The 21,142-nt window shown below is 37.9% G+C and overlaps 1 protein-coding gene across 2 annotated transcripts in view; it reads right to left on the bottom strand.

Annotated features, from left to right (window-relative positions):
- LOC110113895 (developmentally-regulated G-protein 2) overlaps window positions 1-17,365 on the bottom strand; it is a 33,219-nt gene extending 15,854 nt beyond the window's left edge. For both annotated transcript variants that reach the window (XM_020846609.2, XM_028693779.1), the window contains exons 1-6: window positions 17,066-17,365; window positions 16,876-16,977; window positions 12,497-12,564; window positions 12,074-12,150; window positions 9,551-9,731; window positions 7,953-8,009 (exon numbers count right to left, since the gene is read on the bottom strand). In XM_020846609.2, the coding sequence (XP_020702268.1) occupies window positions 7,953-8,009; window positions 9,551-9,731; window positions 12,074-12,150; window positions 12,497-12,564; window positions 16,876-16,945 (453 nt within the window). In that variant the 5' untranslated portion in view covers window positions 16,946-16,977; window positions 17,066-17,365. The remainder of the gene's footprint in view (window positions 1-7,952; window positions 8,010-9,550; window positions 9,732-12,073; window positions 12,151-12,496; window positions 12,565-16,875; window positions 16,978-17,065) is intronic.
- Window positions 17,366-21,142: the final 3,777 nt, after the last annotated feature.

Raw genomic sequence — 21,142 nt, 5'->3', positions numbered from 1 at the left:
AGTAGACTGTCGTGCACTATTTATTGCTTTATGCAGTTGGATTATAGTGCACTAACGAATCTCCTGCTTCGACTCATATGATCTTGTATTTGCCGAAGGCCTTATGTATTTGCTTGTAGATGGCACTATACATAAATGAGTGGCTTCCTACGATTGTTCTGTATTTGAATTCACTGCATATCATTTTCTCTTTCTTGTAGTGAATTGGACCGTTGTATTTGTTGGCCATTAAACGGTGATTGATTTTTGGGGTGTCGTACCATCCACTACTGCTGTAGGAAGATGTATTTATTCGTAGACTAAAGTTGACTACATGATACTTCATTTACTAAAGTCTTTCTGCATCTACCCATGGGTGGATGTTGTACATATATCTGTATTCGTAGAGGACTCGTATGTATTACAGATCTTTTTCATGTGTGTCTTCAAGCTCTTTTTACATGTTTGTGAAATGACCACTACGGTCGTCATAAGCTTTATGTTACTTGTGTGTGAGTTATGATGAGCATCACAAGCCTTTCAACATCCTCAAGGATAAGTTGTAGCTTGTATGATGAACTTTCCTCATTGGTATGCACTTGTAATTGATCGCATACACCTTTCAATCTTCATTACTTGCAAATCTCACTTGCTTATTTATGCAATGATATTGATTATCATTTTATTCACCGGATATCAATTAATAGCAATTCAGCTCCATGCTTGCAGGAGAATGGTTGCATTTATTGCATGCCCCGCATATGCTTGTGATCATTGCAATTACTTGATTGGAGATGAATTGCTATTAAATTACTGCACTCACATCCTTCATGATTTGTCTCTTTCATGTATTTCATGAGTATGCTCCTTATTGCAATTGTCCTCAATCATTCATAAACATGATCGAGGTGAACATCCTCCATGAGCGAATTAAGAGTCCTGCATTTTTACTTGCAATCAGACATGCTTGCAGGAGAATGGTTGCATTTATTGCATGCCCCGCATATGCTTGTGATCATTGCAAATTACTTGATTAGAGCTGAATTGCTATTAAATTACCGCACTCACATCCTTCATGATTTGTCTCTTTCATGTATTTCATGAGTATGCTCCTTATTGCAATTGTCCTCAATCATTCATAAAAATAATCGAGGTGAACATCCTCCATGAGCGAATTAAGAGTCCTGTATTTTTACTTGCAATCAAGATACGTGTTCACATTGATTATTACTTATGAGTGTAGTGGAGAAATTTCAGTTGCCATGAGTCACTATTTGCAATGGTCCATCAATGTTCATTTGAGTTCCTTGATCTTTACTTTGCATTTCATATTTCCAATTCTCCACATATGATTATCGATTTAAAGCTTGGTTCATTGTTTTCAAATAGCAAGTTTAATTCAAACTTGCAAGTCCCTTGTCATTGTTTGTCTCAATTCAAATCAGGATATTTATATTATTTATTTTGAGTTCAATTATTATCTTTTGTCAATGTGTTTGAGTTTGATTTGAGTCCAAAATTTGTAAGTTCAATCAATATTCAAATTCTGTTCAAAAGTTCGCAAGTTCGAGTCCAAGTTCGAGTCGAAGTCCCCTGTTGTCCAACTCAAGTTTGAGTTAAGTTTGAGTTTATGACCACTGCGGTCCCAAATCAAGTCTTCTTGCAATTTGCTCAAATGTTTAAATCTTTATTCATCTCATTTGATTTGCAAGTTTAGTTATTGTTTAAATTGAATTAGGATCATTTTATTTGCTCAAATATAAATATAAGCTCAAGTTCAAATTGTCTCCAGTTTTGTCCAAGTCTTGTCCATGATTCAGTGAAAATTTCGACAGCCTCCCTGCGTCTCCCCCGTTTAGAGGAAATCACGGGAAACTGAGCCATCCCACCACGCTACTCGAGCGTGTGTATGGTAGGTGTCGAGGGACACCGGGCCGTACATCTTTCATCCCACCATGCTACACGAGCGTACGTGTATGGGGTCTTCAAAAGTACCCGTACGAAGAACACAAGTGAATCTCCCCATCACGCTATAAGAGCGTGTATAGGGCTTACCCACTTCGTCGTATGCGTCGCACCGGGCTCCCTCCTACCGTGCTACGAGAGCGCGTATAGGTGGTTCTCCGGTTCGTCGCAAACGCCTAAAATGGGATTCAATGTGGTTACGCACCTCGTCATAAGCACCACACCGGGTTTCCTCCCACCGTGCTACGAGAGCGCTTATAGGGGGATTGCCGGTCCACTGCAAACGACGAGAACGAGAATCTGAGTTTTAGGTGATTACCCGCCTCGTTGTAGGCGTCGCACCGGATTTCCTCCCACCGTGCTACGAGAGCGCGTATAGGGGGTTCCCCGGTCCGCCGCAAACGACGAGAATGAGAAATCTGAGTTTTAGAGATTATACCTTCGGGTTCCGTAGCAAAGATAGTAAAAAAAAGAATGCACATGCCACGTATTTTCTCTCTCCTATTTTTTGTACTTTTTCTCTCTCTTTTTTTTTTTTTTTTTTGCTTTTTTGACTGGATTTAAGGGCTGTCACAATAGACCTAGAGGGAGCATGTGATTTTTGGGCTCGATATTTAATTGCTATCACTTAAAATCAGCCATTCATAAGCTTCTCAACAAATGTTTTTTTATCATGGTATTTTTGTGATTTTATTTTTTTGTTCTTTTTTTCTCTCTCTTTTTTTTTTTTTTTTTGGCTTTTCTGACACAAGGAATGAAAAAAAAATGAAATCCTCATTTTCAAATGCATATTTTCTAGGTAGAAGCTATCAGTTGGGAATAAGAGGAAAGAATGGCTGAAGCAAAAAGACTCAATTAAACAAAGAACTCTTCCAAATCTGCATCTTCATCCTTGAGAAAATGATCATAATCCACGTCTGTTCTGTTGGGTAAAGCTTTACCTGCCAGTGCAGTTTCGCCATAATCCCACTCACCCCAGTCTTTTCCATCATAACCTAATAAAGCATCACTTTCGCTTAAATTATCTCTTTCATTTTTGAGTTCCACTCTCTGCTGAACTCAGGCAGAGGAACCAGCTTCACTCTTAGTTTCACATGTGCAGGTTAAAAGGGTTTTCATGAAATTCACCCTTCCAAGTCTAATCTCATTGGGCTCTCCCATAAATCCTTCCTGAAATGTGCGGATCTTTGATGCAAACACATGCCAAGTTAGACTGGTTCTATTCAGACAGAGAGAGTAAAGCTTTTTTTTTTTTTTTTTTGCATTAGGTTGAATGGTCCTTTTGTGCCCAAAATACCTCCTACCAGCTCTGAAGTTGTAGGTTTTTCAGTAGAAAATTCTTGACTATATCAGACTCTTCATTCATTAGGAAAGCCACTGCACTAGGAACAAAGTTACGGTTTGATTAGATCCTCTGCCGTCTATCAGCAGTCCAAAGCCAGGGTCACGGGTTAAGTCTTCTTCTTCCCATGAGCCGTCTGATTGGCCTGTGGAAGCTGCAGCTGTATGATTCCATCAGGATTAGAGTTTGGATGGTATGGACCCTCCATTAAACCATGAATGTTGTTAAACTGCCTGAGAACTTCCTCAACCATCTTAAGAGCTGCACTGCCAATACCTTTCATGGCCTGCTCACGAAGGCGTCAAAGAGAGCAAGGGAAACTAAAGCAGCCGAACCAATGGCAAAACCCTTTCCAATGGCAGCAGTTGTATTTCCTTTGAAGCTTCTTATGAACCTAGGAACAATTTTATATCTAAGTGTATACTTTCCACTCTTCATAACAAAGGCTAGTCTGTTGTTGATGCTCTTGGTTCTCTTCTTAGTCTTCTTGGTGGGTGCCATGGCCGCTGCTCCAAAAGGGAGGCAGAGTACAAAGAAGAAGCTCTCTATAAAACGGTTTGTAGTGGAGCAGGTAATAGGAGATTTGCGGCTGCTGTTTGGCTTGGATTTGTTCGGCTGTATGGGAGTAGAAGAGGGAAGAAGTCACGCCTGGGCCTGGATATGTGAGTGGAGCTTTGATTGCAGGATTCCGACATGAGAGAACGTGGCTTTTGCTGCTGTGGTTCGACGTGAGGTGGAGGAACAATGGGGGAGGAGGCTGGTTCGGCTGCAGGAGGCGTGCAACTTGGTTATCTTTCAGGTGGAGAAAGGTTTGCAGTAGATAGGAGATTGGTCCAACACAGGCGCAGGTTGGAGGAATTTCGCCACAGAGGGAAGTTGGAGTTGAGAGTGTAGTGACGGGGTCGGAGGGAATCCCGTTGGAGGTAGAGGGGCTAGTGGTTTTGTTTGCTGGTGGGGAGGATGGAGCTTAGGAAATGGGAAGCAGCGAGAGAGGATTTTCTTTTTGGCTGAGAACTCTTAAAACATCTATATGAAAGAGTTCCAGCTGTTTTTTTTTTTTTTTTTTTTTTTTTCAATTACTAACAAGGCCCTGCCTGCATTGGGTACCCATACCCACACCCACCCATGTACCCACCCATACCCAATGGGTATGGGTACGCCCATGACCTTGTGGGTGGGTATGGGTACGCCCATGACCTTGTGGGTGGGTATGGGTGGGTACTCAATATCGGGGTATAAATCGATTTATATTGCTAATCGCTATATATCTTATATTACTGCAATCCTCACTACGTAATGTGCAGCACTTAACCACGTTGTGACTATAGTAAATTCTGATATGCGTCTTGAAAGTTTACAATCAAAGCAAAGGGCAACAAGCCTCAAGGCCATCAATCCGTGGCAAACTGCGTTTAAAAAGTTTGGAAAGTGGGTGGGTATAGGTGGGTACGGCATCCCGAAAGTCACCATGGGTGGGCATGGGTGGGCAAAGTCTGTCCGAGTAATGCATGGGTACCCAACCAGGACCCCATGTAGGGCTTTGATGACTAGGGGCAGCTGTTGACAAGAGGATTGACAGACAGACAAATCCATTTTGACAGAACAAGGTTCACTGCTTAGCATTTAATGTATTTGACTTCTTTTCTCTGATTGGAACCCGACTCTCATTATAGTTTTATCAAGTAATTAGTCATATTAGTGATTATCCATTTCTGTATTGATTTAACATGATAACACTGCATTAATTGAGTCAAATACTGCCTCGATTTGTGTGTAGCTTTCTCGTTTTGCGTGTAGATTGCCTCGTTTAACATGTTGAATTCGTCAAATATCAAAATTAGACAAATTAATAGTGTATTTAGAGTATTGCTGATGTTCCGATCACAACGACGCAGTCCGTTTTGAGATCGGACGTCGTTTGGGCGACACCGAGGGTAATTTTTACATGAGGCCGTCTCGATTTGCGTGCGCAACCTCAATAAAACAAATTGATAGTGCATTTAGGATAAAATTTTTAGTGTTCCGAACACAACGACGCAGTCCGTTTTACGATCGGACATCGTTTGAGCAATGCCGAGGATAATTTTTACATGGGACCACCTCGATTTGCGTGCACAACCTCAATTAAACAAATTGGTAATGCATTTAGGGTATTTTTGGTGTTCCGAAAATAACGACGTAGTCCGTTCGTAAATCTGACGTCGTTTGATCAGCCTCGCGCTTTAATTTCATGTGTCGGTCATCCCTTTTGGCCGATCTCGTCTGATTTGATTGTGAGGGGCCTCGACCTAGCAGAATTCGATGTTCTTATCGCAATGTCAATATCTGTTTGGTAATCAGAGGTCGTTTGACCCGTTAAGTGATGCGTTTTGTCAATTCACGCATTGCTTAAATCATCTTCACGCATTGCTTAGATCGGTATAGGGGCTTGAGGCCGTGGGTTAAGGATCGGCACAATAGATGCGGCGAGCTTGCGACTGAGCATGAGGTTTGACGGTTAGAGGCAAATTAGGGGGAGAGAGGCTGAACGGATGTTTGGAAGTTCGCGGCGAGATCGGCCCAACAGTAAGGTCGAAGGCAGCGGCTTGATTAATGGGCTGGTTGTAGCTTGCAAACAAGAGTTTCAACGGTTTGAAGAGAAGAGGGTTGTAAAGTGAAAGGTTCAACTGCAGGGGAAGGCTGAGATCGACCTTTGGCTGGAGAGAGTGAAGAACAAGAAAAGAACGAAAAGGTTTCGTTTCGTTCTTCCTTTTAACAATGAAGGCATAGCAGAGATCTTGGGGTCACGGAGACAGCATCGTGAGAGGCAACGTCGATGCTGAGGTGGACAAGTCTGAAAATCACTTCAGCTCACAAAGAGTGAAGATCTGGTCGGAAATATCATTAGGATTCGTTCTCAATCCGTCTTTTGCTAGTAAGGACAAGGCACATGTCCTCTTATCGGAGGTTTCTCCGCCAAATGGAACCACGGGTAAATGATTATGACCGGGCGGTTTTGCCTCCAAATGGCATCATTATATTACGGTTATGGTCAGAGCCCGTATGTTCCTCAATGGATCTAAATCATTGAGTAATGAATCAATAGGATATGATCGATAAGACAGAAAGCCCTCTGTTAGCTAAATTGGATTCAAATTTGCCTCCTTAGACAAATATTCATCACAAGTCTATCAGGTACCATTGGATGAAGCAACCCATGGTTGTCGACAAGGATCCTTCTATCAGGTTGTCCTCTGACTAAATAGACTAGGGACTATGATGACTTGAGAAGACGGAACCATGGGATCTTGATCGGGTTCATCATCCTTCCCCACACCATCTGCTTTAAATGCAAGGTGGTAATTTTTTTATTTTAAATATTAAATTTTTAAATACCAAATCATGTTCATACTATACGCCAAAAACTATGTATCTATTTGACAACTAGCCTTAATCGAAAGTTCTCTCTCGTTACCGGGAGGGGTAATTAACTATAGGGGCTTGCGCTTATAGGAAACTCGAACTCGGATCATAAAGCCCTCACAAAATGAGGGAGAAATCTCTAGATAGTGTCTTACTTCAAAACTCAATCTGTCTTCTCAAAATTTACCTCGGAACCTACTCGTTAAAACTCTCCCCAATGACTGAAAAAGAAAAAAAGGGGTCCGCAGAGAGGCCGGGGTACGAATTTTCGGAGCGCACAAACACTTAATCTTATACTTCTCTTTTAATGGCCAAGATTCTGCACCATAAAGCATTGCAGGTCTCACCACTATCTTATAGAATTTTCTGTTAAGTTTGAGGGATACTTTTCTATCACACAACAAGCCCGATTTATTCCTCCACCTCAACCATCCAACTTGAATTCTATTAAGGAGGTCTAGGAAAGTACAAGGATAGAAAATACACCAATAGATAGGTAAATAAATTTAGTAATAGGACAGAAAAATGATGAATTGAAGAACATAAATATATGTTATTTGAAATTATTTGCAATGAATATGTTTAACAATTCAAACCATTAGCATGATCGACTGAAAAATACGGATTCATTCAACTAGCTCCAAATAGTTAGGATAAAGCTAATAATCATAATGATGACATGGATGGTCAGTTTATTATTGTTAATATTATCAAGTAAATTGCTTTTGATACTTTTTTTTTACTTTATTGTTGAGGACCTTCCTCTATAAATTATAATTAAAGCTGAAATTATTATATTATACTGAATTTTGAATTAAAATCTCATTTTCTTGCATGTGAAATCATTGCTTAGGTCAGAAACTCTTCCTGGATGTGATGCCCCTAGTCTAACTGTGAGAGTTGAAGTTACTGATTCTTGATCTTTCTTGCTTGATCTGTTTTCATATCTATTTTCATTTCTTTCATACTATTTAGTTATCTTTCTTCTCATGCTTTCAAGAATGTAATCCTAAAAGCACTCAATGTTGTCCTGCACACCAAAATAAATGAACAAGTCAAACCCTCGATCCAGATCTTCAAACGTTTTAATTTCTTGCCTATTTAAACTATTGGCTCACAGAAAAAGGAGGAAGAATAAAAGGATTGCTTCAGTAAATAAGATGGAACCTTTTGTTCTCGGCCGAATATTCTTTTTCAAAGTATAAGAAAAAGGAAGAGTGCTGTCATAGGAGAATGATCTGTCGTTCTAAATTACATTACTTACTTTGGATGCATCAAGAATCATCAACACAATGTCCGATGACTTTGCTACAGCAATAACCTGAAAAATTAAATCTAGGAATCATTTGTCGGAACAAAAATAATAAATTCAAATGTATATAGTATGTATATACAAGACTAGTGGTATTGCAATCAGACATGCATATTAACTTTTTTCTTTATGCTTTATTTCCTCTTCCTAAAACAGTTTTAACACAACCAATCTCTTATTGACCAACCCAAGGACCTGCGTAAATAAGTACGAAGTTTCAAGTCACCATAGATGTTCAGCATAACATGCAAGATAATACCATCAGCTGATCTCAAGACTATGGGTTTGCAAAAGAAGATGCATGTAGCTGTTTTAGCATACTACCATTATGATGGGAACTAGAAAGTTTTAAGCCTAATGAAGAACACAAAAGAAAGTAGAACACGACTCGATTCAAAACTTTAGTAAGCAAATCACCAAATAACATTAAACGAACTGAAATTGTTTTTTTAGAAGAAAGAAAACTAAAAGAAAATACCCTCAAAACAACCAACTAGTGGTCACCTCACATATAATAATAAATTAGGTAAATAGAATGCTCAAGGACATGCAAACTAGTGGTCCACCACAACAACTTTGATCCAATCCGATGTCTGCCACAACTCCTCAAGGCAAATCCCAACAAAAACTAACCAACCAACACCACTCTCACTTTTAGAAGAAGGATACAATGGAGTGAAAACTTGTGGAGAGAAGAAATGGTTAGAAGACTTGGAAGAAGAAACAAGAAGTGAAGAAGTAGATCTCAAGCTAGAGAAGAAACCCTCATGTTTTTAAAATTTTTTTCACTTCCAAAGACTGCTCACAACAGCCCAAAACTTCTCTTTAAATAGGAAAGAAAAGGAGGCCAACAACCATCCACAGCCGCCCCTTACAGCCAACCAAAAAGGGGAAGAAAAAGGCAGCAATAAAGGCATGGAAGAAGCCCACCCGAACAGCCATAAAATCGGGAAAGCCAAGGGACAACAACAAGAACCAAACAGCCAAGGTCAGGGGAACCGGGAAAGCCAGGGAGCAACAGCAAGAACCGAACAGCCAAGGCCAGGGGAACCGGGAAAGCCAGGGAACAGCAATAGAAACTGAACAGCCAAGCCAAGGGAACAGGAACCGAACAGACAGGCCAAGCAGACAGCAGCTCAGCCGCCCCCACCAAACCCAAATCAGCCCAAACACAAAGCACCCAAAGAGGCTAGCACACCAAAGGAAAAACATGTCCAATGAGCACCTAAAGCACACATGATCATCGGTTGCCTTCCATCATTGAGTAAATAAAAATTAAACTCAAAAATTATAATAATATAAAAAAAAAAAACATGAGCATGAAGATTTGAATGCATCACATTCTAACTGCTAAATGTGCTAGATAGTCATCACAGTTCATCAAAACCATGATTATTATTATAATATCCTTGGCACTGGTCATGACTACTATTATTTGCTTTGAAAACAAAAAATGAATGAAGATAGATTTCATAAAATGATATGCATTGTTTGCTTGGTACGTATGATTAAGAATGATACTGCTGGAGGGAAAAAGAAATGAAACTTACCTGTCTACCTCGTCCCTTGCCTTGTGATGCCCCTTCAATGATCCCAGGAAGATCAAGGAGTTGAATTTTTGTATCATTGTAGTTGATAATTCCAGGGATGCAGGTAAGCGTAGTGAACTCATAAGATGCAGCCTCTGAATGTGTGCCCGTTAAAAGAGTAAGAAGAGTTGATTTTCCTACACTGCCGTGTAAATAAGCAATTAAGCATTAACTGTTACGGATGGAATATGTCATCTATAGGTCTAAAGAAAATGAAAGGAACATAAGGAAAGCAGATCGTGAGTTCCAACAGAAGGGCATCTGAGAAGAGAAAATCGAAAAAGAGGGAGAATATTATTAACTTAATACAAACTGAAGTGACAGAAAAACCAACAATGATGGTGAGAGAACAGTTGGATCAAGTTGCTTCTAGGAGGAAATCCCAGCAGATCATCAAATATTGTTTGTAATTGCTAAAAGACTTAAAGCTTGAAAGAGTATTACTTCTCTCAAAACAGAAGAATATGTAAACAACAACAACAACATAAAGCCTTACCCCACTACGTGGAGGCGGCTACATGAATCCTTTTTCTCCATTGCGCCCTATTAAGAGTCAAATTCCCATTTAAATCTAATAAAGAAATGTCATTTCTAATATTTTCTAACCAAGTCTTTTTAGGTCTACCTCTACCTTTCTTAACATAGGCCAAATCTAGTATATCTAATCTCCTAACAGGGTCATCGGAAGGCCGCCGTTATACATGAACAAACCATCTAAGGAGACTCTCTATAATCTTATCTGTCACTAGAACTGCTCCAACCTTTTCAATAATATGTTTGTTTCTTATCCTATCTCTAAGAATAAATTCACTCATCCACCTGAGCATCCTCATCTCAACAACAGTTAACTTAATATTATGCTTCTCTTTTAAAGGCCAACATTCAATGTCATAAGTCATTGCAGTTCTCATCACCATCTTATAAAATTTTCCCTCAAGTTTGAGTGGTACTTTTCTATCACACAACAAACCTGAAGCATTCCTCCACTTCAACCATCCAACTTGAATTCTACTAATAATATCCCCGTCTATTTCACCATCACTCTGAACAATAAACTCAAGATATCTAAAACGAGTACACTTATTAATGACTTGATTGCTCAAAATCGCAGACCCCCACTAGATCTATTAATACTAAAATTACACTCCATGTATTCGTTTTTATAGATCTACTCAAACGAAAATCTTTAAACTCTAAAGTTGGCCTACATAATTCGAGTTTATCTTCAACTCTCTCTCTCTCTCTAGTCTTATTAATAAGAAGAATATCATCAGCAAAAAGCATATACCAAGGTACATCCTCTTCCAAATGTCTAATGGGAACATCCATGACTAGGGGTGTAAATGAGTCGAGTTTTGGCCCATATCAAGCTCGACTCGTTACATCGAAAGGGAGCTCGAACTCGACCTCGTCTCACTGTAAACGAGCTCGAGCCGGCTCGCCAGCCATGGGCATGAATTTTTAAATTTAGGCAGGATTTTTAAAAATTAGGCGGAATTCTTAAAAATTAAGTTGAATTTTTAAAACTTAGTCAAAATTTAGAAAACAACATATAAATATTTAACATTTAAATAAAACTTAGGTGATTTTTATTAATATTTTAATATTTAAATTTAATAAATAAAATAAAATTATTTTAAAAATATTAATATTTATTCAAGCCGGCTCGCGAGCTCACAAGCCGAGCCGGCTCAAGCTCGACTCGTGAGCTCGATAAGCTCGGCTCGCGAGCCCATAAACGAGTCGAGCTCAGCCGGGCTCACTTACACCCCTATCCATGACTAAAGCAAAAAGATAAGGGCTTAAGGCTGAATCCTTGATGTAATCCAACTGAAATAGGAAACTAATTGGTCAAACCATCTTGTGATTGAACACAATTCACAACTCCTTCATACACATCCCTAATGACTTGAATATAAGCAATATTAACCCCTTTCTTTTCAAACTAGAAGAATCTGTATAAAATTATAATTGAAGTAAAAGGAAATCCTAATATAATCAACTTCTAAGAAAACTACTCTTTATATAAAAAAACCCCAAATTCTCTTCGGACATAGAGCTCTCAAGAGCAACGACGAAATTTAAACAGAAATATTAATGTTCTTAATTCGTCCTCCTTTTGACTTCTATATTACCAGGAAAGCTCTTCAATAAAGATGTATCGCTTTTAAAAGTCTGTCAAATTTTCTGATCATTTCCTTAATTTAAGACATAATACCTACAAAGCCAGAGTGTGATATAAATTGAAGATAATAGGTCATGAAGTGTAAAAACTACGTTTAAGAAGTGATGCAGAGGGCATGCAACTATGAGCAATTTTCTCAATGCAAGTCATTCTGCTAAAGCACCAATCTTTAATACTGAAAGGATTGAAAAAACGAATCCTATAAAACATTAAAAATTAGACATTAAGAACCTCAATCAAAATGTAATATTCTCTAATAAACATTATGATAGCTTGGAGGTTGTCTGTAGAAAACAAACCTGGGAAATCCTATTAGCGCCACACGACCATGGCCGAATTTTGTGACTTCAAAACCTTCTCCGGCTCCACTTGAACCCTGAATTAAAACAAAACAAAAAGCAACCCTAATAATAAAATTAAGAGCAAAGGACCATATAATACATTCGTCACATGCAATCAAAGTTGGATGAAAGAGAAATGTCAGACTTCAATCAAAGTTGGATGAAAGAGAAATGCACGCAACCTTCAAGATTAAGGGAAGAGAAATAAATTTTTACTCGAAAAAGAGGAGAAAGCCTAGTATATTATGTTTGCATTGTGAGTCCAGTATGAAAGTCAATCAAAGTGTAGATGTAATTTGAAGGAGAAAGCTGCTAAGCTACAATATATGGTAGGTCACATGTTTAAAAAAGTAAAGAATATTGATAGAAAATACCGTGTACCTTAGGAGGCTCCAATAATTGAGTTCTTAGTTTTGCTATCTTCGCCTTCAGTTGTCCAAGATGATACTCTATTCAATAAAACAAAATCACATAAAATGCATACACATCTATAGAATTAAATACACCGTCACTCAACAAGAGTACAAGTTTATCCAAAAGGTGTAGGAAGATGAAACGGAATCTTTCTTCACCATAACTCCTATTCGCACATGCATTTAAACATATAAATAAAAATAATAAGCGTACAATATGAATGCTTGCAATCTTTTGAACACAAAACACAGATTTTCAACATTATGTAGGATACAATTAATGTGGGAGATAAAAGAGGTTTGAAAAAGTAGGATAAATAAAGATATTATCAGCTTATATATATAAACATATATTAAAGACTTCATTGATTCAATTATTCAAAGATTCTAGAGTACAAGCTAGGCATAAATAGAGCAGACAATACTGATTTTCCAGAGAATAATATAACTACTTTCCTAAACAAAAACAATTAGAGAGGGAAAAAAAACATGATTTGAATATTTGAATTACATGATATACGAAAGAAAAGGGTAATGACATGGATTGGGAGGTGAATGAAATAATCTTGGAAAGTTCCTAGACAGGTGCACGTAGACGAACAACAAAATCCATGGACTCTCCAAAATCCACGGTCATTAGGCAGTCTATACACCCTTTCAATTTCAGTAGTAGATATCAATCATCCCAACTTGGAGTTCAAACTTTCATAACAAATGAGGATTATGGTCTTAGTGAAAATATCAGCTATTTGAGAATTTGAATGATTGTAATGGATAATATAATCATCATTTTCTCCTTGATGAAAGAAATAGTGATCAATCTCTATATATTTGGTTGGCCCATGGGGGATCAAGTTCATTGTAATTTTGATTGTACTTTCATTATTGGACTACTTGATGGTCTCTTCAATTCTTCTACCTTTCTCTCCAACTAAATTCTTTCACAGATCCCATGTGGCCCTAAATTATTCTTCAACATTGATTAATGCCACAATAACTTGTTTTTTACTTCTCCATGCGAGTATGTTTCACCATACATAAATACAATATACAATAATTGATCTCTTATCAGTACTAGAACTTGCCCAGTCAGCATTAGTGACACTTCTGCTGCACTTGGATTCTTCTTAAGATATTAAGAGATATGAAAAATAGACTCCATAAGTGTTTTGAGGGATTATTAATGAATCTACTGGTCACGCTAATATATTAGCAAATCAATGGTTTGATATGTGTCAGCTATATCAGTTTTCCAACAAGTCTTTGATATCTTATCAGTAGTAATATCATCTTCAATGCATTTTAGCATTTGGACCCATAGCAATGTCCATTGGTTTACATCCTAATATCCTAATTAATTTAAGCAAATCAAGAACATACTTTCATAAAGATATGAAAATATCATCCCTTGATGAGGTAAATTTTCATAACAAGAAGAAATCGAATTTGTGCCAAGTCTTTAATCTCCAATTCTTTTGTCAAAATTTTCTTTAAGTTGGTTATTTCTCCCTCATCACTATAGTGAGAATAATTACATCAGCACAAACAATCGGTATGTGATGGGGACATCAGCTCGTGGAAGGTTTATCAGAGGCGTGGCCGCCGATCTACGGCCAGGATCGAGTCCTTATATTTCTGAGTTATTTATGTTATTTTCCTATTCATGTATTTTTCTATTTTCTTGTGTCATGTATTTGTTTTTTATTATTTTTCCAGTCGTATCCTTTTAGTGGGGAATGTCGTATGTAAGCCCGAAGGGCAAGATTGTCTTTTATCTTCTTGAGTCCTTATACTTGGGTATTTATAGCCTCTTGTCTTATGTTTTGAGGTTAAGGAATGAGTGATGATGAAAATTTTCCTGCACTTGTGTTCTTGAAGCTTATGAGAGAGCTTGAGAGAGAGAGAGAGAGAGAGAGAGAGAGAATCAGAGAGCTTGGTGGAGGCTAGGATAGGCCACCCGTCGTACCCAACAGTCACCACCGGTGGCTCTTGGTTCTCCTCCCCTTTCCCTCCTTTCCCCCTTACCTCTACCGCCGGCCAACCCCTTGCCTCACCCGAGCCCCTCATCCCCTCTCAATCCCACGGCCCAACCCACTACCCCAGCCCCAAGGCTGCCGGCCCCAATCCCCTTGGCCGTCGGCCGACCCCCCTTCCTTCCCTCTCTCTATTGCTCCTTCTTGCCATATTTAGATTGACAATATTTGGGGCTGATTTGAAATTCCAATTCAAACAAATTGGAGTTTTAAAATCTTTCCTAAGATAGTCAATCTATTTTAGGAAAGTTTCTAAATCAACACTATTTTGAATTCAAATTCAAATAGAGTTAATCAAATACTTTCCTAAGTTCTAATTTAAAATAGGCAAGCTTGTACACTTGGCAATCACACCCCAATCCCCTTCATGATGCCGCAGGCCCCCTCTCTCCTAGCCCATTAATGCCCCCTTAATTAATTCCTAATGCTTTAAAAACATAAGAAAAATTTTTATAAGATGGTGATGAGACCTACAATGCTTTATGGCGTCAAATGTCGATCATTAAGAGAATCATAAAATTAAGTGTTGTAGAGATGAAGATGCTCAGGCAGATGAGTGGCTTTACACTTATAGACAAAATGTGAAATGAGTATACATGAGAAAAGGTAGGAGTAGCTCCAATGGCAGATAAAATTAGAGAGAGTAGTTTTAAATGATTTGGTCAAATAAAACATCAGCTTTCTGATGACCCTCTTATGAGAGTAGATGTATTAGATCCGGCCTATGCTAAGAAAGGTAAAATAAGACCTAAAAAGACATGATTAGAAAGTATTAAAAATGACCTTTTTTATTTATCTTTAAATAAGAAGTTGACTCTTAATAGGATACAGTGGAGAAAAAGGATTCATGTAGCCATCTCCATGTAGATAAAGGCTTGTTATCATTCTCGTTGCACCATCTCGTATTGTTAACTATATTATAGGCACCACCATTCCATTTCATCAAAAATGTCATATTATTACAAATAATGAGTAAACAATTGAAATATATCGTGATAGAGTCGTCGCTTTTTTGTAGATTATAAAGAATGCTTTTGATCTCAAAAATGATTGAGGTGTTGTCAACGTTGAACTTTTGGAGTAGATCTCTTTTTATACATCTCAAATTTCTTTGGCGACTTTATTGCACTACATAAAATTTTCTCCAATTTCATTTTTTATGAAATTTAGTAACTATGACAGCAACACATTATTTTCCACCTTCCATGTTTGAAACTTGTGTCTACTTCATTACGTGTGTGAGTCGCTTCCAAGGACAAATAGCATCATTGATTAAGAGCATTGGAAGAAATATTGCCCATTAAAGCATGTGTTTGAAAATGGTAAGGACAGATATCTCTAATCTAATGAGGTGGTATCATTGATTATGTAGATGGGCTAGGAATGGATGTCAACTCAGAGCAGTGCTTCCTCTGCTACCAACTACAAGAAGGGGCAGACGGCATGAACAGGTCTATTGGGAGCAAAAACAAGTACGAAAATATTAGAAAAAATATGACAGAGCTAAGGGAATTGCTCGAATGAAAAATATAAATGTGGAAAGCTTCAATGATTCAAGTATTCAAGGATTATAAAGTTCAGGCTAGATATAAATAAAAGAGTTAATCCATATTTTTCTCATGGACAGTAAAAATCTTTTCCTAAACAGAAATAACTAAGAAAAAAAAAGCAATAAAACATGATCTAAATATTTGAATTCAGACCTTTATAACATTCAATGATACATAGAGGGGGAGGAAGAAATAATGTCATGGATTAATTAGGTGGATGAAACAATCTTGGAAACTTCTTACAGTACGATCTGTGGACATCAACAACAACCAATAATATAAATTATGCAAATCTTAAAACTACAATAACACTAGCTATTTTGAATGTTCCTTCGATCGTAGTGATATATTGAGCAGGTAATCTTTTTATTCGATGAGTCACTTTTTAATGCAAATTATACACTGTCCAATACAAATTACATCTGTATTAAATATCGTGTTTTCGTGGAATCACTGCATTCTAGTATAGTAATCAGTTTGAGAGGAACCTACCTTGAGTTCTGCTAACAAATCAAGCGTTTGTGAGGGTTAAAGTCTTCGTATTAGGTGCACAATATGAATTTATATGTGTCAGAGTGATTAAGGGTTAACAAATATTCAAGTTCAGGGATTAACAAAAGGTTGCAAAACCTTAACTTAATTGGGAAAAGGATAATAATGGCAGTGATGATAATGTAAATGTAGTTGTCATATATCTTTAGATAGTATGGCGAGGTGTATCGACAATCAGCTTAAAAAGTACATCAATAAGAATACAGTCGAACCTGTGGCTTTATTTTTTTGCGTTCGAGCCATTTCGGCTTCAATTTCCTTGATTTTCTCAATGATACCCATCTTTCTTCGTATGAAAGAGCTGGCCTCAAATCCTGAGATATTAAGTTATCACGGATTGGTGATAGTAAGATCCATAAAATTGAAGCCAGTAGATTTGTGTGGACGCAAACCAAAAAAAACCTTATATAGATACAAAAGCGTCGTTCAGCGACAGCTCGACAGAAGGAGCGTTAAAGGAGGTGTCTCGCCGTCAAGATGCAATTCCAGTGTGACGCCGCTGCCACCGGGTGCCGATCTCCCTTTCTCTCTCGCTCACCGTCTTGCCCTCACTCTCTAGCTCTCTTTACCTTTCCGGCCCGCGCGCTACGTCTCCCACAGGCTAGCCCTGCGTGTTCGCCGCCACTTCAGTGCGAGCGAGAACAATTAGCAGGGGACGCCAATACGGGTTAACTGGGAGGGTTCGCGTTTGACCCGATATTGAGGCCACCTGATTTCAACCAAACGAACTTTAGACATTTGTTATGTGAAAATTGGCTTCATATGTAGATCATTTGTGTAATTGCGTAAATATTTAAATTATTTATTTATTTGTAAAAATAAGGTTGAAAGTGTAACTCATCTATTTATTTGTGAGTGCTTAATAAGTAGTTGGTGAATCATAACAAGAGAACTGTCTCCCTCTAGGGTGTCCCATCTAGTGAACTCATCTAAAGAAGAATTATTCACCTCGAGCTTCCTGAGAATTTGCTTAGAGTGATCAATAGGTGCCACTCGTCTTAACCTACTAAGGAGCTCGTCATTGCGAGGTATATGGGGATTTCTCGTCAAGTTAATAGCCTGGCACTCACTATGTAACTAAGTCACAACCTCAGGCACTCGTAATTCCTCAACGGACCTCAATTGCTTGATCTCCCATAGAGTAACAATATTCACTAAACTCAATTACTTGGAAAAAAAATCTACTCTTGGTACCCTTATCTTACCTCATCACGATCATCAAACTTGGAGTCCTCCATCCCCATGGAAACAATCCACTTGCCTTTATCCTCAATGCAATTTAGGCTCTCTCATACAAGTCTCCAACCGTATCAATAAGCAGGTACCCTTGGCTCAACACTAGCTCACATACTCACTCAAGCAAACTTGCCCTTGCCTGCCCAACATCACCAAACATGCTCGAAGACAACTAACTATAATTCTTCAGATCCCACTTTCATCTAGCTAACCAAGGGGCGATATATGTATCAGAAGAGTGTGTAGCATTGCAAAGGTGTTTTATGTGGCATTGTATTTTTTTTATTTTATAGTCTTTTTATAGCTCTCAAGACCCTAAAAATAAAGGGTACTGAGAAATAGTTTAGGACCTTATCATGGACTCTTGACTGATTTTAGTGGATGATATGCTAGTTTGTGATCTAAGCTTTCTTGAGTATTCTATAGAACTTTCAAATGGTCTCCCAACTCTCTCTATTCTCATAGGTCAAACTTGCCCGGCTTAGATGTTCGGCTTGCTAATAAGATCTTGTATCTTCCACAGATAAATTTAAATTCAAATTCTTCTTAGATGCAATGATTATGGTTTGATGCTATGGATGAGAAAACAAGCTCGAACTAGGGATGTAAACAATTCTAGTCGAGCTCGAGAAGCTCCTGTATTAAGCTTGATTAACTAATCGAGATCGAGCTCGAGCTTTATTCAACAAATTCGAGCTCGTTCACAAGCCAGCTCATTTATTATAAAGGAGAGAAATATATTATGATTTAAGCACTTATTATAATAAAATTAAAAATGAGTAATTATAAGAAAAATAGATTGGTTAGCACGCTAATGAGTTGAGTCGGGACTGGCTCAAGCTTGACTTATTAGCTCATTGTACTTGGCTCACAAGCCATTTATCGAGTCGAGCCCAAGTTGGTATGGCTCACTTACACCCCTAGCCCGAATTGAACTAACAAGTTGAACCAATAAGAGCCATGAGTGGTTCAAACTTTGGGGGGAACAATATTAGAACAAAGTTGTAACAGTTAAAATTATGTATAATTTGTTTAAGGATTTGGGTTTTTTCATGTGAATAAGGTTCGAAACTCTTGTTATAAGTTTGTACCTTATTTAAACATGAGATTCTCCTTAAGCATACTTTCTATTATGGCCTACAATTGTCAATGATGATTCCATTCAAACCTTAAATGTAAAACATCATTAACCTTAAACAAGAGATGGTGAATCTTCAATTTTTTTTCAGTCAAATTTAAATCTTCAATTTTATTATTTATTTATTAAAGTTTTTTTAATGGAAGTCCTAAATTTAATCATACATGTATCAATAAATTTTTGGAGGTGGCAAAGAAAAGTAATTTAATTGAAATATCAAATGTACTTTTTCTACCTCTTTATTTGAATGAATGTAAAATAAAATAATTATTTTTTTTATTTGACTTAGTAAAATGAATGTACCGTAACAATGGTGGTGACTAGTGTGTGGTGGCAATCATTATATTCTCTATGCTTATAACATTATAATTATAATTATATATATATATATATCAGTAAAAAATTATTATAAATTCAAATCACAAATAATGTTCGTCATAACATCATATATATTGTTTTGTTTTAGTTTCACTAATTTATTCATATTTTTTAGCACAGGTGAAATTCCTTAAGAAATTGACCGTTAAGTGTCCGTTTTGTAAACTGATTTCATCATAATTTTTAAAATAAAATGGGCTATTTTATGGATATTTTTTTATAATTTTTTGAATCAATAAAAAACTTATATGAATTTTATACTAAAAATTAATAATATTATATTATTATTTTGTAAAAAAATAAATATCTAAAACAATAATAGAATTTATTAAATTGCTTTAATCTTATTTTCCTCTCATTTTCGTGCAACATAACATGAAAATTGGAATTTGAGAGAAGAGAGGAAAGGCGAGAGAGGAAAAGCAATGGTTTGGCACCTTAGAGCCATTTTTGTTTGTGAGCCCATTTGAGAAATTTGTTCGCTCGAGGTACGTTAAATTTTGCCTATTTTGATTTTTAATAATTTAATATTTTTGAGTTTTTTTCAATCAAATTTATATTTTTGTTATCAAAAAATGTAGATAACTTTGTTTTGATAAAAATTTTACTGCGTAACTTTTTATATGTTATAGAGATTTTGATTATAAATATTTTTAGTATATTATGAAATTTTTTAGTATGGTGATTTTAAAAAAGCATCATTTTTTGCTTATTCATAAATTTATTTTGACATCTAAAACTGGTGTTTCAGTTCAATTAAAGCTTTAGAATAATACTTTGTACAATCTATGATAATTTAGTTATATTTTGAAGCAGTAAATTTGTTATCAATAGAGAGACATTCAGATAAAATGAATATCTGCTTATAATTCATTTGATTTTTGTTGCGTCCAGGAATATTCGCGACGATAGAGAAAAATAAAGTTTAGCATCTTAGCATTGTACGAATATCCAGCACGCAAGAAGAAAGAGAGAGATTAAGACACCCGATCTTTTTACGTGGAAAACCCGAAGAGGGAAAAACCACGGGGCCTCGCCCAGGTGAAAAGATTCCACTAAACTTGAGTGAATTACAAGGGTTGACCTATTAGAGGTGGTTAGATTACAGAAATTTGAAGAGCTAGTCAAATGACCGATGACGGTCACACAAAAATCCGACGGGTTTTGTACAAAAGTTTGGCTGACAAGGAACGATTCGATGAAAGTATGACAGTGAACGGCGGCCAGACGGTGGCCCGGCGATGGCCGGGCTGAAGTCCAACGGTGGTCGGCGGCCGGATGGTGGTTAGGCGATGGTCGGCAGCCGGGCGGTGGTCCGACGAAGGTCGGGCAAAAGTTCGGTGGTGGCGGGGCGGTAGTCCGGCGGTGGTCGGCATCCGGGCAGTGGTCCGACGAAGGTAGATCAGGCTAAAGTCTGGCGGCGGTAGGCGGCCGGGCTGAAGTCCGACGACAGTCGGCGACCGAGCGGTGGTCTGGTGGCGGTCAGCAGCCGGGCGGTGGTCCGACGAAGGTCGGGCTAAAGTACGGCAGCAGTCGGCGGCCGAGCAGTGGTCCAAAGAAGGTCGTCAGAAGTCCGGTGGCGGCCGAGCGGTGGTCCAGCGATGGTCGGCGGGCGGGCGGTAGTCCAACGAAGGTCGGGCTGAAGTCCGATGGCGGTCGGCGGCCGGGCGGTGGTCCGACCATCGTTGGGTTGAAGTCCGGCGGCGGTCAGCGGCGGGGCGGGGGGA

The sequence above is a fragment of the Dendrobium catenatum genome, unplaced genomic scaffold, assembly GCF_001605985.2.
Source record: "Dendrobium catenatum unplaced genomic scaffold, ASM160598v2 fragScaff_scaffold_365, whole genome shotgun sequence".
Lineage (NCBI taxonomy): Eukaryota > Viridiplantae > Streptophyta > Magnoliopsida > Asparagales > Orchidaceae > Dendrobium > Dendrobium catenatum.
Note: the sequence above shows the minus strand (reverse complement) of the source record. Positions and strands in the feature narration are given on the sequence as shown.